The sequence below is a fragment of the Bacillus rossius genome, chromosome 5 (genome assembly GCF_032445375.1).
Source record: "Bacillus rossius redtenbacheri isolate Brsri chromosome 5, Brsri_v3, whole genome shotgun sequence".
Classification (NCBI taxonomy): domain Eukaryota; kingdom Metazoa; phylum Arthropoda; class Insecta; order Phasmatodea; family Bacillidae; genus Bacillus; species Bacillus rossius.
In genome coordinates, this window is record NC_086333.1 from 47,137,730 (window position 1) to 47,154,302 (window position 16,573).

General features: G+C 32.6%; 1 protein-coding gene across 6 annotated transcripts in view; it reads left to right on the forward strand.

Annotated features, from left to right (window-relative positions):
- LOC134531777 (activated Cdc42 kinase-like) overlaps positions 1-16,573 on the forward strand; it is an 81,714-nt gene that overhangs the window by 32,821 nt on the left and 32,320 nt on the right. For 2 of the 6 annotated variants that reach the window (XM_063367678.1, XM_063367682.1), the window contains exons 9-13: positions 1,462-1,578; positions 1,662-1,774; positions 4,444-4,580; positions 9,772-9,813; positions 15,238-15,383. In XM_063367678.1, coding sequence (XP_063223748.1) covers positions 1,462-1,578; positions 1,662-1,774; positions 4,444-4,580; positions 9,772-9,813; positions 15,238-15,383 — 555 coding nt within the window. The remainder of the gene's footprint in view (positions 1-1,461; positions 1,579-1,661; positions 1,775-4,443; positions 4,581-9,771; positions 9,814-15,237; positions 15,384-16,573) is intronic. The other 4 variants (XM_063367679.1, XM_063367684.1, XM_063367681.1 and 1 more) reach the window with 3 other exon arrangements.

Genomic DNA, 16,573 nt, shown 5'->3' on the forward strand with positions numbered 1-16,573 from the left:
GCAAAAATTGATATTGATATCATGAATAACAGAAAATTGTATGTGTGACATTAAGTTGGCTGCCCAGCTGGGCATAGCTCCGGGTGTTAACGCGCCATTTATAAACTGCTCAAGATTTCTTGATAGTGTGTGATTATGAATAGCATTTAGGAGCCATTACATTTGCCTATGCAAGTTTCATTTCATTGATTCATCTTTCACGTGTATTTTTTGGACAGTGAAGATGTCTAAAACAATTTTTAGGCATGAGAAGTTCTGAACCTTGTGTTGTAAAAGGTGTAGGAAAGTTCAAGGGGCCTTTCGTGTATAATATTTCAGTATCAAATTACAGGGTTGCCGCTTAAGGGGCGTTACAGAAACGAAGGCATCATGCCAGTTCTGTGCATGGCGCATAGAGACTGTGAGGCGTGTGATGCATGGGCCAGTGTCACCCCTAGTAACCCCGCACTATTAGAGCTCGTACGCCCGGCCAGGCGGCCTCCTTGAGGGGGAGAAATAGGAACCCGCATATGCCACCTTGGTTTCAATAGTTTTAAGACACAGTTTCACAGTCATTTGACAACCAACCTTGTGCACACTTCACAAAAAGAATGACTTTGTAGATTAATTTCTGATTTTAACAATTAAGAAAACCTGGTAAATAACTGGTCAAGCAAGATCTTTATATATATACTGTTTTTACTAACTTATTTATCCTAACGTTACAGTATTATAGATTTACAGCATTTTATAAACTTGGTATTTATCTTGCATTATTAAAAATATTGTATATACACACTCATTTTTAATATTCCTATTTCCTTTGATTGGTATTCATATGGTATAGTTATGATCATTTTTATTTATAATTTTAATTTCACCAATTTAGTCTGTCCTTGTTGGTCCTTTGTACTGTTACATTGTTTTGCTAGTTTATGTGTGTTTATGTATGTTGTGCCTTCCAAATAAGGTTTTTTTTAAACTGTAGATAGGCATGTTACATTTAAATAAATAAAAAAAATTATTTCTGTCATTTTATTTTCAAAACTAGTCTTCACAATGCATAGAGTACAATTGAATGCAATACCTGAATTTTATAGTGACAGGCTTGTACAAATAATTTTCTCTGTGAAGTTATTGGTGCTAAGTTTTCAATTAATTTTTGTAATAACTTCAACAGAAATTATATTTTAGTATAGACACTATATCAATGCTTTTGAAAATCTTCTAATGTGTGGTTCCTGCCTTAATGGAAGTCAATTTTCAAATATTAAACAATACAAAGTTGTATTCATGTTAAACTAACATGTCTTTTGTTCCCATTTCTCTCCCTTAAGGTGGCTACTATAATAACATGAATTTGTATGTCAAATTACTGCGATTGTGAAATTTCTGGTGTATGAAGTTATTTATATGTGTTTTTGGTGTAGTTGCTAAGCAATATTAGATGAAAGAATTTTATGTGACAATTTTTATTTCTAGAGACTTGAACAACCAGAAGCCTGTCCTAAAGAATATTTCAATATCATGTTGAAATGTTGGCAGCATGATCCCAACAAGAGGCCCAAGTTTTCCAATCTGATTACAATGTTACCAGAGGTATGTATGCAGAGTCAACTGCAGTCGTTAATGGTTAGTCCTAAATTTTGTAGTTTTGAAAGACCCCAATTTTTTTTTTCCAGTGCAAGCCAGAGCAAGTGCAAGCCGTACAAGATTACATAGAGGATCCGGTTAAGGTGAAGCGAGAACAGTTATGCTATCGCGTTGGAGACATCATTACGGTTCTGGACAAATCGTACGTATTTTTTTTTCATTTAAGATTAAAAAAAAATATTTAGCAGACACCTTTGTTTGTATGCTTCCAGTTAAATACTGTATCATGATTAACTATTAATTAATTAGTTTATTTATTTCTTATATTTCTTTAAACAGTTAAAAGCATTTTTAGTTAGGCACATTGTTCCTTGTACAAACATAAAACACTGTAAAACAAATGTCCTGACGACTGTTGCAATTAGTGGGGTGTATAACTCTGTCACTGACTGCTAACTTATTTTAAACTGTTTACGATAATTACCAAAGAAAAATGTTCAAAATCAATTTTTACTTTTATTCTTATCGATGACATAATTCATACATGTTCTTTACACGATAAATTCGGCAGAAAACTCTCACCTTCGCATATCGTTACTCACTCTGTGCCTTCACAAACTTAAGTCCTTAGTGACTCCGTTGTCTAAGTATGCAGATACATGGGAAATAAATCCCGGTGGGCCAGCGGACAACCCGGACCTACACCGCACATCTGGGGCCTACCAAATTCTAATAAAAATTGTCCGAAAATTGATAATATATAAAAACTAAGTTTGATATTTGATTACAGCATGGCCCCAGCACCCAGACATGAAATTGTCTCTTCTTGAAATCTCATTACTATTAAATTTGTGAGCTACCACCCTTGCAAAACCTCTCGGCACAGTACTTTAACAACGACTGACGAATCTCAGCACATCACAAAAGACAAAACACTAAGAAAATTTCAGTTAGCTGGGGACTTCCTCGAAATACTGCCTTATGATTGGCTACAACATTTACTCTTACAATTATAATGAAGTAGCCCCTTCTTTGAGGGCTTCCCCTTGCTCGGTCACATGTCTCTTGTCCTTCTCCCACACCTTTCATCTCTTTTAATTTAACACAGAATTCGGGGATTCCTATCAGATATTCCCACTGTCTGGGCTAACATCTGTCTCTCTTACACAGGATGCAATAAATTATCATCTGTCAGTGCTGCTGTGTCGCTTTATGTCTTTGTTTCTCTCTACACCCAATACTCACTGTCTTAAAATCATTATAAAACACACATAAAATTATTATTATAAAAAGATCATTTAATGCAATAAAATACTGAAATCTGCACTTACATAAATAATAACCAAGCCAGCAAAATAAAAGCCAGTAAAATTATAGTAAAGAGACTTTTTCTAAATCAAATACTTAAACATCAAAATTAATTACAAGAATATTACAAATAATAAAATACAAGTATGAAAAAATAGGTCACGGTGACTTTGAAGAATATGTAATCATATGATCTACTGCATTACTGAAAAAAACATAATATTTAATCTTTTTAAAAATTTCTGGTAAAAACTGGGGAGGGCAGGGTCTTGCAACATAACGGGTAGTGCTATACATAGGGGGGGAAATGCATGTATCAACAGCGCTCTTTACGTTGCTGGTTGAACAAGGAAGAATGCAAGCGTGCTGGTAGCAAATATAAAATTCAAGGCACTCATAGCTGACTGAATAGGATATCTATATCTATTTTCTGAAACAAGTACATGCACACACCATCTGTTTTATTCTTTTGTTCATCTATCTTTCTCGGTTTGTATTTTTTTTGGATGAGGGACGAATCATCGCACAAAGAGGTAAACGAAAACGAGCACAGCAACACCTATAGCATATTGATCTCTTTATATCTCTTTGGCCAAGTAGGCTATTCTTTGTCCTTTTTGCATCAGAAACTTTTCACAACACTGTTTCACAAAAACTTTGCATTAAAATATGCTCTTGAAATTTTACTCTCATCGTGCCCAAAGAAGTTTCACTTCAAAATCATAAAATAAACATTGAGCAAATTAAAAATGTGGTCAGCGTATTGATGCATCCTGGCGGTCAATGTAAACAAATGGTTAATCCACCTGAAGAAATCGGAATGTAAGCGGCTCAGTAAGTGCTGGACTACAGAATGTGCCAAACCGAAGAATATAAATTGAAAGGGGTAGTATCCTAAATAATTTTTCTTTCAGTAATTTTGTATTTTGCTTATTATTTTAAGTAAATACTACATAACTATTTTTAATTGTCTATGTAATGTTTTATAAATGAAATAATATTAATTTATGGTTTTTAAAAATTTAAAGGCCAATTTTTATGTCAACCTTTGTATGAACTCGGAGCATGTAATCTTATTGTGTACAATTTTTTCAATAATATTTTGTGTGTAGCCTTTGCCATGTATTACTTAATTTTTTCAATATCATGAATAAATAAATAAAAAATTATACAAATCTAAGTTTTTTTGGTTTTTAGAAAATCCAAATTTTTATTGATGTATGAATGATACACCAAAAATGAATTAAAACATGTCAAAGGCTACACACAAACAATTAATTTAAAACTGGATACAATACATTTGCTTACTTCATTCTAGGGTTGACATAAAAATTGGTCTTTAAGTTTCTAAAAACTATTAAAAAAAATTTATTAAATTTGTAACACACTTTATAAATAATTAATATTAGTTATATTATTGATTTAAAATAATGAGCAAAAACACAAACTTATGGAAGCAAAATAATTTAGACTTTTACCCCTGGGAAGAGTGCTGACTGTATGTGTTCTTAGTGTGTTTTGAAAGTGAAGATGGTAGACTAAGGGGTTGTCGCTGGCTTGCAGGCCGCTGCAAGGCGTAGGCAGCTGCTGGAAGGGCGTCCTGAACAACGGGAAGACCGGCCTCTTCAACCCGGCACACACAGTGGCATACTTGGGCTCGAACCTGCCGTCCAACAAGCCGGGCGAATTCGTCAGGGGAGGTAAGCAGTTGCACGAGATGTCGGAACTTTATTTCATTTGCATCCGCATGCAACTTACAGTGAGTGTAGTTTTGCAAAGTAACATTAGGTAAATAAACCCATTGTCTTGCCGGATGATGAAGCAGTTAAACAGCATCACTCATCGGTAAGGACTAAGATTATATGGTGAATTGCAATAAAACTAAAATAAAGCCAGAAAGCTTGTCAGTACACCGCGTAACACCATATAGCACAGTAATGCAAATTATATCATGAAATTATGCAACATTTAACCAAAACTTGATTCAAAAAGCATTTAATCAAAACTTAATTAAAAAATTTAAGAAAAAGTAATCTTTTAACGTATAATACAAGAAATTTCGTTATTTACGCAAAAGCTCACCAATTTGTTTTTATTGTTCTGAATGTCTTTAAGACCAATTTATTACAAATTTTTTATCGCAAAAATGCAACACATAAATTTTATCCCTATTTTTGTGGAGTAAGTGTTACAAAACAGCTTTTATTAAAATAAAAACAATAACACAAAATTTTCTGTTTTAGAAACAAAATTGGAATAAAAATAAAACCATAAAATCTTGTCTCTACTTATTGGATGCATCTGCATTTATTGCTATCGGGGTGGCCAGAGTTTTGACAATCGGTGGTCCTATTCCCAGTACCCAGATGCTAACAGCTTGATTTATTAATTAGAAAAATAATATTTTCAATTGTTTGCCTTTTTTCCCCATCACGTATCCTTAATACTGATTAGTGAATGGGTGTACGGTTGTTGACGTGGTAGATGTTGGTAATGAAAATTTGGTATGTAAATGGCAGGAGAGATGTGTCACCTGTGAGAACTGATGGGTCATCCGGTGCAAATTCCAAACCACCCCGTGATCATGCTAATGCTCATTGCTTAGATGAACTTCCAGACACATTGGATGTAATGTTGACCTCTTGTTGATCAGGTGTATTAGTGGTAAGAGTATCTTGTCTTCTGTAACTTTCCACTAGATGAAATTGTTCCACTTTGGCGTTCCAATTCTAGCACTTGATGTCCAGCTAGTCAGATTATTTCTTTGACTGTTTTAAGGGACTGGTTTTTATTTTTCTGATGAGTTTGTCATACATTTTCTTGTGTGTTTCTACTATAAAAAAAAATGTCTTGCCCAGCTGTAGTTTGACAATTGTTCTCAATCTGAATCAGTTCTCTTGGAAACAGCGTCAGACTTCAGTGCTATTTCTTTTTGTGCGTTAAGCAAATTTTGATGTATTTCTCGTTTTTCTGCTTGCAATTTAAGATTAGATGCGTTAAATACCATTTTAATTAAATTGTGGTGTTCTGAAAAACTTGGATATTTTCGACAAATAAAACACTTACTTGTTCAATGATACTTACTTCACTAAAATTATAGTGTCATTTTGACTGATACATGTTACAATTTTACAATTTAATAATTTGTAATGTAAATAAGCATGTCTAACTACTGAGAACAATAAAAATAAATCATCAAGTATATGTGCCTTTAAAAAAAATGTCCTAACGGCATAATGTAAAACTTAGTTACTAATAACAGTTGCAATATTAAAAAAAAAAGCGAAAAAAAAAATTCCAATATATTTGGTGCTTATATTTTGGTATTAACTTCATGCCAAATAATATACATTCAAGAATTTAATATATTAAATGATTAAGTTTTGTAGTCTGAGTTAATTTTTGATGAAATATGCTGATTATTTTTTTATTTTTTATTTTATTTTATCAATTTGTTACATGCCTACCGACGGCATAAGGCCATGGGTGGTAGGCACGATAAACATAAAAAAATACATAGACAAAACAAATACATGAAACAAAATGAATAACATTGAGGACAATACTATAATAACACATACACAAGACAACACAGCAAGCAACTAACTGATAAACAAGAACAAGTTTCATAATTCTATAACAACAGTAATGATAATCCATAACCTGATTATAAAAAAAAAAATAAAATATGGTAGCATCATTAACCTTAAACATATTCAATTTAAATTAAGATAAGAAAAATTGTTTTATATTTAAATTATTTTTTGATAGAGAGACATAGCAACCATGTTTATTAAAATTTGATATAATTCTGTATAATATATCATTTGATTTGCCTAAGGAGCATAATAAGGGTGACTGTCGACTGTTATAGGTGGGTACTTTAATCCCAGTATTATCTAGAATATACCTAATTGCATTTTGTTTTAATGATTATTTTTGTTGCATTTCAGTGTGTTATGGTGTTATATGGGCTATTGACATGCTTTACAGTGTTATTTCTGTTTTATTGCAGTTCATCTTGTCCCTATTCATAGCCTTAAGTAATTGAAGAACTGGTGGATGCGATGCCGATAGTGATAGGTCATTTGACAGGTTGTGTAAATTGAAGTGTAGTTGTCCTTGCGACTGTTGAGTTCTGATCATCGCTTCAGATGAGACAGATCATTGACATCCACTGCAGTTAACAAAATCATCTGGTAGGAATCTATTTGTTGATAATGTGTCTGTGTACATAACCTTTGTACATAGCTGTGAACTAACACACTTAAGAAATATTATGTTCTACTCTTCCTCTTCCATATTTAATATGTCAAATAAATTGGTTATTTTATAACCAGTGGATTGGACCTAATCATTAAGTATCAAGTTTTCTGTGTGTGTATGACTTACCCAAGTGGTTTTAAATTGATTGCTTTTACTACAAATGAAGAAAATGCAGTCAAAATAAATATGTGAAGAAAGTTGTTGTTTTATTTACCACATGAATCAAATATATGAATTACAATTTATTGTATTTATCAAATCTATTTTGTAAGTGAAATAAGAATATGTATAGTGAGGTAAATTTAATGAGTTAAAATTTATTTTCATAATTATAGTAAGTAGCATAGAATGGTTACTATAAACAATACCTGAATTTAAAGAATAATAATATGAATATTAAAACTTTTAAAACAAGTTTCTCATTGGTTGCATTAATGAAATTACTGTTAAACATTACAAATTATTATACAAAGGTGCAAAATAATGAAAATATAATTTATTGATGTAATTATAAATGAAATATAAAGTGTAAAACAGAATTAATAATATTATAATTTAAAAAAATAATTTGGTGAGTGGTACTATGTCACACAATGTAACACATGGATGTGATGCATGGTTGTTGTATTAAAGTTAATGGTTTTGAATGTTCTACCAGCTATTTTTTTTGTGTATCAAGAATGTGTGTGAATGTCTGTATGTGCGGTGTTTGCATTTTTCTGTATCTACAATATCATTGGGTATAAAGTTAAGGCTGTTTCTTAATACTTCCTTAATGAACCCTTTAGCTAAGCTAAAGGATTCCTGAAAAGTGCATCTTATGTTTTATTGACCTTCCCAGTAGTTGCAAGAATCCTCATTGAATCCCATATGTATGAATTAGTAAAGGATGAGTAGCTCCCTTTCCTCTATTCATCCTCATGGCCTTTGAGGGGTGTGTGGCATTTTTTTCAGTGGAAAGTAGAAATGTGGTGATAGTCGGTAATTCAACCAGCCAACTGTTGTCCACTTTTTTTCTGTGTATTTATAATTGTGAATTGATCAACTTGGAACATGTTCAAGTTAAAAATTGCTGCTTGAAAATTGATTGAGAAAATTCTGTTAACACAAACAAATGACCACGGAAAATACATTAGTTTTTTTAATATACCAAGTTGCGTTCACTACTTAGTTTCCCTCTGAAGGCAGCCTCTATATTTAAAATTAATGAATACTTTGTTTAAGTCTGCATCAGAAAAGAACTCATCGTAACTATTCAGAAACAGTCTTAGTTTTTTATTTGTGTTTTAAAATTGATTGCTTGCTTTAAGTTTTGGGTTTTCTTTAGGCCTTTGCGAATATTTGAATTTTCGGATACAAATAATAAATTATTCGTATTCGATTCAACCTCGAATACTAACACTTCAAAATAACTTTTTTTTTTTTTTTTACAAATATCTGACATAGTATACGGTATACCTCGTGAGTTTGTCATATACCAACATTTACTGCTGAGATGAAGTTATTTGTGCAATAAAAATACCAGTTTTTGATGTTTATTGGGACTTCATAATCAAAAACATAAATAATAAGCGATGTTTTAAACATGCAACACGTTTTCAATTTTTTTCTTTTTTCGCTACTGTCTCGCTAAACAGAATGGAACAAATAGTATAAACAATTAAAAACTGGAATATTTGTCATTCATTTCAAACATGAAAACAAAATTATTGGTTTTCTTTTCGTCACACACATAAGAAGTGGGAATAAATAAACTAACGTCTACAACCATGGACTGCAACACCACAAAACACGAACACTCCATTAAAAGAAGTAATCCTCATAGTTTCAATGGCGTGTAAATCAATAGTCACAATCAAACTATCACCATGTGATACAATAGAAGGTTACTAACTGTATATATCTATGCCAAAAAGTCGTTGCATCTCCAAAATAAATATTAAAAAAAAAATAATGGTTTAAGATTATAGATGAAATTAGCAAAAATTGTGTTTATAATATTGATGAACTAAAATACAATTTACTTGGCTACTGTTAACAACAAAAATTCGTGAATAACTTGGGTTTAAATATGTAAATATTAGCTCATTCACTCACTAATATGGGAATACAGCATTTAAAAAAAGATTCAAGTTTTTAGTAAAATAGATTGCAATGGATTTAATAATATGTTGTGGTTCCATATGGAGAGTAGCAGGTTGTGGAAAATAAGGCGAATAGGAACAAAATTTAAGGTTGGTTGGTCGGTTGGTTGGTTGGTTGGTTGGTTGGTTGGTTGGTTGGTTAGGTTAAGTTATTTTAACTGCATAATTTAAAAATATATATATATTTTACAATTTAAATATTTTAACAAACATTTTCTATATAATTATTGCAGCTGACGTAACCAACCTTTCACTTAAGTATTATTTGTCTAATTTTCCAGAAGTTGTTAATTGATGTGGAAACACTTATTTTTTTGGGATTCTAATTCTCATTCTAACAATTCAAATTCAATATTTGTATTCGCAAATATTTTGGTATTCGTATTTGATTTGAACTAAAAAACTGATACTCACACAGGCCTAGTTTTCTTCTGTGTGGTGGCTTGTTTTGTTTGGTTTTTCATTTGGTTCTTCTTTCCAGCTAGTTCTCGCTCTTCCCTTACTGGATTATCTAGTGCAAGAGGTAAGTCAGTATGTATTCAAGTCGTCATATGTGTAGTTTTAAAATATTTGGTGCGGTATTTAGCTATTTACAGCTTGATGCAGTTACACAATCAGGAACCATATACAATTTCATTTTTCTTGTGATATTGTAATTTTTATAAAGTCATGCAATGAAAATTCTACACTTGTGTAATCTGGCCTTATTTTATTCTGTGGTGATTTATTTTTAATGTACGTAAATACTTATAATAACAGGGTTGGAAATGATAGCCCCCTTAATTAAATGTCACTGTCTGTCTGCAACATTGTGAAACCTAAATTACTTAATAAAAATGCATGCCTCATGTCTATCCATGTCAAAACATCTCCGTTCACATATACAGATCTGCCACTACTCATATGCGTTTGTAGAGCCCAGGCTACTGAATTCCCCATTTTTAAAAATAAGTTGATTAAACATTTATTAGTTTTTTGGTTATCAGAAATAATAATTAGTTAGGTTTTCTGGTTTGATGGAAATAACAGATGTTTATGCATTTGCAACATGTTTTATGAACATTGGTTACATTTATTTAATCCTTTTTAATAATTCTGATGGTTTGTTTACTTCATTTTAAAAAGCCACTTAAAGTTATTTTTACATATTTTGTTCTCATTTAAATTTTGATGTATGTTCACATATTTTCTGTTTTATATATTTTTTTGTCTGAGGGTGGGCTAATGTAATAATTCTGCCAGTTATATAAGAATTGGAGAGAGAGAGGTTGGTTGAGCTTGAGAAAAAGGACTTGTGACTTGTTGTCATGTGCCAGTATTGGCTGATATTTTTGTGAATTTTTGTGATTGGTTGAAAATTACTTCTCGTGAGCTTCCTGTGTCCTTTCTCAGTAAGAAGGGCAGGTATGTTACTCGTTGTGAGGTTGTACCGAAAGGTCGCGATTGGGTGATGGCTTGAAAAATAGTATGATTGTGTAGTTGAAATAAATTTTGCTGCTGCAATCTGAACGGCACCTATTCGTGTTATTTAGAATTTATTGACTGCAGTTGTCAGTTTTAAGTCCACAGCGAGACTTTAAAATTTGTTTTTAGTCATTGGTCCAAGGGCACAGTCTTTGGTTTCTACCATGAGTTTGTGTGTAACCTAGGATATTAATATTAGTACTAAATCTTCATTTTGTCAGATATTTTGGTATCATTTTGAACAAATTGTTTGTTGGAGTAACTACCTTTTTTTGTAATGTTTTGTGTGTAATGAAGAACAGTGTTTAGGTTGGAAGATGGTGGCCATTGTGCTTGTGTGAATTTTTAGTCAACGATAACTAAACAAGTTAAAATCAGCAACGGTTCATCAGTAATTATTCTAGAGCTTTATTTTAATTGTGAATCATTCAAAGCAATGATTGTACGAAGTTTGAAGAGTAGTTTCGAACTCAGCAAATCTTTCCAAGTGTTTTTATGTATGTGCAGTGTAGACCAATTTTGAACTTGCTAGAGCTTGGTGTTGTTACTCACTGGGTTCACAAACTTCACCTCGTCATGTCACCTTGGGCCTGCCTCTTCGTCCCGTCTCTCGCCGCTGTTGTCGCCAACCACAACTCACTGGTATCACTATACCAACATCTCTCTCTTCTCACTGGTATCGCTCCGAGAATTTGCTGGTCTCACTCAGACACTCTGCACACCCTCTTTGAAAGCCCACCGAAATATGTGGTAACCTGCCAATTGCATTGCGTAATTAGTGTGATGCCCAAAACCCTTCCGAATGCCTCTTGGCATGACCGGCGAGCTTAAGACGCAAGAGCTGCATACCTCAGAGGTCAGGCATTATGGCGCTGATGACTTACATGGTGTGCGTGGTATGTTGCTACTCTTGCATGTGCAGGTAGTAATGGGAAGGGGGCTGAATGACAGACCACAGGCAATGATGCTCGCGCCGCACCCCATAGGTCACACTGGAGGGGGTGGTGGGATTTTCCCAGAGGGCCGCACCAGGCTGGCCGTCTGTCTAGGGCAGGCGAGCTGGTTGCACCATAAAAATATTTTTCTTTTCTTGTAACTAAGATTTCAAATTTTGGAAATGGCATTTGGTTCCTGACTGCATAACTGTGATCAAATAGCCTTGCGAAAATCAGACAAATTTTTATTTCTTGATTAAGGTAGTGCCTCAAGTTATTTAGGATGCAATTGATATATAATCACAGCAAAGAAAATACTGTACAATGATATATCGATAATGATTATATCAGACACTTATAGCCTTCGACATTGCAGTCTTGATTTTTGGGTTTAACATGCTGCATTGTGTTGAATATTCACCTTTATGATTTTAACTACAAGATGCAGCGAAACTTCAATGAACTCAGCTCCTTTTGCCATGTCTGGTTATTGCCATTTTCATGTTATTATATGTATCTAGGGAAATTTTAAGGAGGTTATACTATACAAACTCAAGTATTGTTTTATTGTGTTTTTGTTTTCTAGCAAATTTTGTTGCCAGATATATGCAACATGTTACATATCTGCTATTTGTACAAAATGTCAAGAAAAATTTCTTAACCAAATTTGGATTATTTCTAGAGTAAGAGCCCTTTTGAAAAAAATTAAATAAATTTTTGAAAAGGATACTTTAAGTTCTTTTCATTCTAGTTGATGATTCTGTTTAGTGGCATTGCGATATTTCAGATACCTAGTTGACCGGAAAGTTAACCATTTCAAACTGTTATTTAGGTTAGCTACATTTAATATACTCTAAATTCATTTGAAAAGTTGGTTCGGTAGATGAGGTGGAATACTTTGAAACTACTGTAAATTGAGGTAAACAATTTGTCAGGTTAGATTACCGATCTTTAAAATACTTAGCAGTGTTTTTCGGGACAAGTAGTACTCTAAAATAAATTTTTCATAATTTTTATTTTTTGGGATGAGCACCTTCTCCAGGAAATTACCCAAAAATTTTACAGTAATATTTACTAGCCAATTGGGTGGAGTGACCGACTTTTTTAAATAGTTCACTTTAACCTATTTCTTGACCTTAAAGGTGTAGTCTTAACTCAAGGTATTAAATTTGATTACCACATATTAATAAATTAGTTTAACAACTGCATACTATATTTTAATTTTAGTCTTTTCAAACCCATTGTCTTTAAAGATGTATATTGCAAAGTTCGTTAATTTCATCTCCATTGAATGGTTTTGTTGATAAAATGTTAGTATGGATTTCTATACAGCTGGCTCATTCACTGGTGTTGGTTTATCTAGCATGAATTTTGCAGCTTACTTCTGAAAGACATTTTCACCTTTACTGGATATGATTAATTGTAGAGTGGTTCTTCAATTAAATTCCTTATCTGCATGTGTGTGTTGTGTAAAAATTTCTGGTGTGGTATAATGGTATAAGCATGAAAAACAGCAATTTTATAAGCATGAATTGATTTGCATTTGTTAACCTTAGTTAGCTGCAATCAGATACACTTCATTGGCTGTAGTACAACATAACAAATGGGCACTGTGCAATTTACTAACAACCTAGCCCACCCAAGATACATTGCACTATCAGTTGAAGTTATGAAGAGCCTTTTACTAATTTGCATGATAATGATCAGGTGAACACTAGGCAGTATCTTGTCAAGATTTATACGTTTGGGTATGCACAGGAAATTTTTTATTAAAAAACTTGTTAAAATGTGTGGGAATGAGCTACTGGCATACAAACCATGGATTTTTAGATGAACGTGGACTGATGTTATTACATTGTTTTTGTCATCACAGCAAACTTAGAACTCACTGAACTGCAAGTAATAAAAGTACTAGTATAGGGAACCAACAGAAAATGATTATCCGGTCAAACAAATGTATGTAGAACATGTAGAACATTGTGGAAGTGGAATGTGTATGTCAAAAATCAACTCTTGTCTAGGTTTGGAGTACCGAACGTGGACTGTAATTTTGTAAGGAATTTGTGGAAGCATGCACAAAACCAACTTAGCATGCAAACACTAAGTTCGCTTCTGAACATCCAAACTGGCACCACTAACCACATACTATAGTGTCCGGAGAACACTAAGACTTGGCTCAAAACCAACAAGATGAGACGAAACTACAAAATTAAGGGCAAAATCAATGGCAAACACAAAAAATAAACAAGCAGTGAGGACAGTACAGACCAGTATACTCTCAAATCAATTGAGATAGCACAGACAAACAACACAGCGACAGATGCAGTTACATGCATGCATAGAATATGGATAATCCTGCAAAGAGAATCCAAAAGGTTTTCTTTGACAAGAAAGTTTTGGGAACTGGCATCTGCCCCTGTCGTCAGGCACACAAAGACTGATGACATTGACTTGGAGACCAGGGTTTCTTTTTTGGTCCTGCTGCATGTATGTAGTATTGCCTGTATCCCAGGCATTCAATCATTATTCCTAAAACCTTTACATTTATTGTATGCCAAAATGATGTGTCCACAACAAGAGGGGTGTTTTTAATTCTTTAGGTCATGCTTCTCAAACTCAGAAGACACAAAATTACATGCAATAAGAGGATGCCATCCTGTATGGTGGTGAAATGTAAAAGGGGAGGGGGGATTTATTAAAAATTTATTAATAGGGAAAAATTCTTTATAGTATAAAACACTGACCTCGTAATGAAAGTTAATTTCAAATAGTTTTAGATAATGGTACACCAATACAATTTCTGAAACATTTTCAGGGGCATCTATCACCCTTATGTAATTGGCCTAAACTTTCTCGACCGCAGTTCTCATTCAAAAAAAATTTATTATCTATGAGTTATTCTTGCAGTGAGGAACATCTATTAACTATAATATCTTGGACAAACAACATTGCTGTTTTGCGCTGGTTGTCTGTGATTGCACGCAATGTCCAAAATTTATGTTCCATAAATAGACAAGATTTTATGGTTCTATTTTCAGGCCAATTACATTTGCAAACAAAAGATTTCAGTATTAGTGTTTTTTTATAAACTCTTTTTATTCATAATTTGGAACAGTAAAAGAACTCAGTAAGTATATGTCTATTTGTTAAATATCCCAATGGCGTAATTTAAAAACTAGTTGCTAATAACATTTGCAATATCAAAATTTTTTCCAATGTAGTTATATTTAGTACATACATTTTGGTACATTCATTGAATTTAATGTATTAAATGATTATTTTTTTGTAATCTGATTTGAGTTTTGATTAAATATGCTGTTGATTTCATGATTTTTTGTTGCATTTTACTGCTTTGTGGTATATTAACTTGCATTCTGATGTCATATGGTTTATTGACGCGCTTTTCGGTGTTATTTCGACTTTATCACAATTTGCAATCAATCGATAAAGAATCACCACCCAAAGTATTTCAGATGAGTTTGTGAACAACTTGAAACGAGTTTGATTCGTAACATTGTGTTCTCACTGATGCCTGCAATGTTTTCCAGATGGCAAGAGTGTGTATGCGTCAAGGCGGCGTCTGAAACCAGATATGATCTCTGGTCCTCAAGGGGATCTGAAACACACGGGACATGTTGGTCTGGATGGGGCGTACTTTGGTGACATTTCATTTCTTGGCGGCAAGGTCAGTCAGGTATTTATTTATTGATTAATTAATTAATTAATTTTTTTATGTAACATGCGCTCAACAGTTTGGACAAACTTTTATGTAAATAGCACTTTTTTTTTTGCACATTTTGAAAATTTATTTAAATGCATTTTATCATATAAGGTGAGTAAAAATATCTTGTACATGTTGTCAGTTTTATTTTTCTGAGTATAATTGTGAATCAAACATTATTTGATTGATTGATGGTTTTGAAGGCTCAGTGTCACATAATGTTGGTTATTTCATTTTTCTTTTCATTTCTCATTACTATAGTACCATAACTATTTTAAAATTAATTATAATAGGTCTCTTGCATTTACTTACCTTCCCCACCCCCCCACATTTTGTTACCATATATTTCGTAATGTTATATTCAAAGTGTGATTGGTCACATAGTTAACTTCGTTATAAACACTCATGAGGTTTTTTACTGCTATTATATAACACTTAGTAAATATCCTGTGAAAAAAATTTGGAACAAAACATAAAGTACAAGAGAGCTGTTGGGTGTCATGGTGTTGTGATAAATTTTTAGCAATTATGATAAGAAAGTGAAATAAGCAACGATGAAATAAGCAGTGCAGCATGTGGGGCAGAGCCTTAACTCTTTCACTTGAGTTAACTCTGTAGCATTGCACAATGAGGATTTGTTATATACATATATTTTTTCTGGGTCAAGAATATTGATTAAGAATAACTTTGATATGAAAGATAGTAATTATTTAATATGTAGATAAGAATAGTTCAGAGTTGTTAAGAATTGTTATTAATTACTTTGGTTAAATTTCATGGAAAGCCTTAAAATACTTATTTCCTTGAGATACTTAATTATTAATTTGAGGGTTAACTCCAGTTCATAATAATTAATTTTGATATTTGATAATTAATTTCAGTAATTGTTTTGTTTAAAGCAGTATAGATTATAATTTTACAGGACATCATTTTTAAACAAAAGTTTTTAATATAGTATGAATTTCAACTTTGTTTACTAAATTTTGTACATTGTATTTGAATTTTTTTGGGTAATTTTATATTTTATTGGATATTGCTAGTGTAATATTTTGAGAATAGTCTGGAAGGTACAGAAGGAAGAGCGGACAGGCGCGACACTCTGGCGCCGGAAAGTTATTTTTCACTTTGTAACTGCGTGTTTGGGATTTACGCGTCACGTGGTA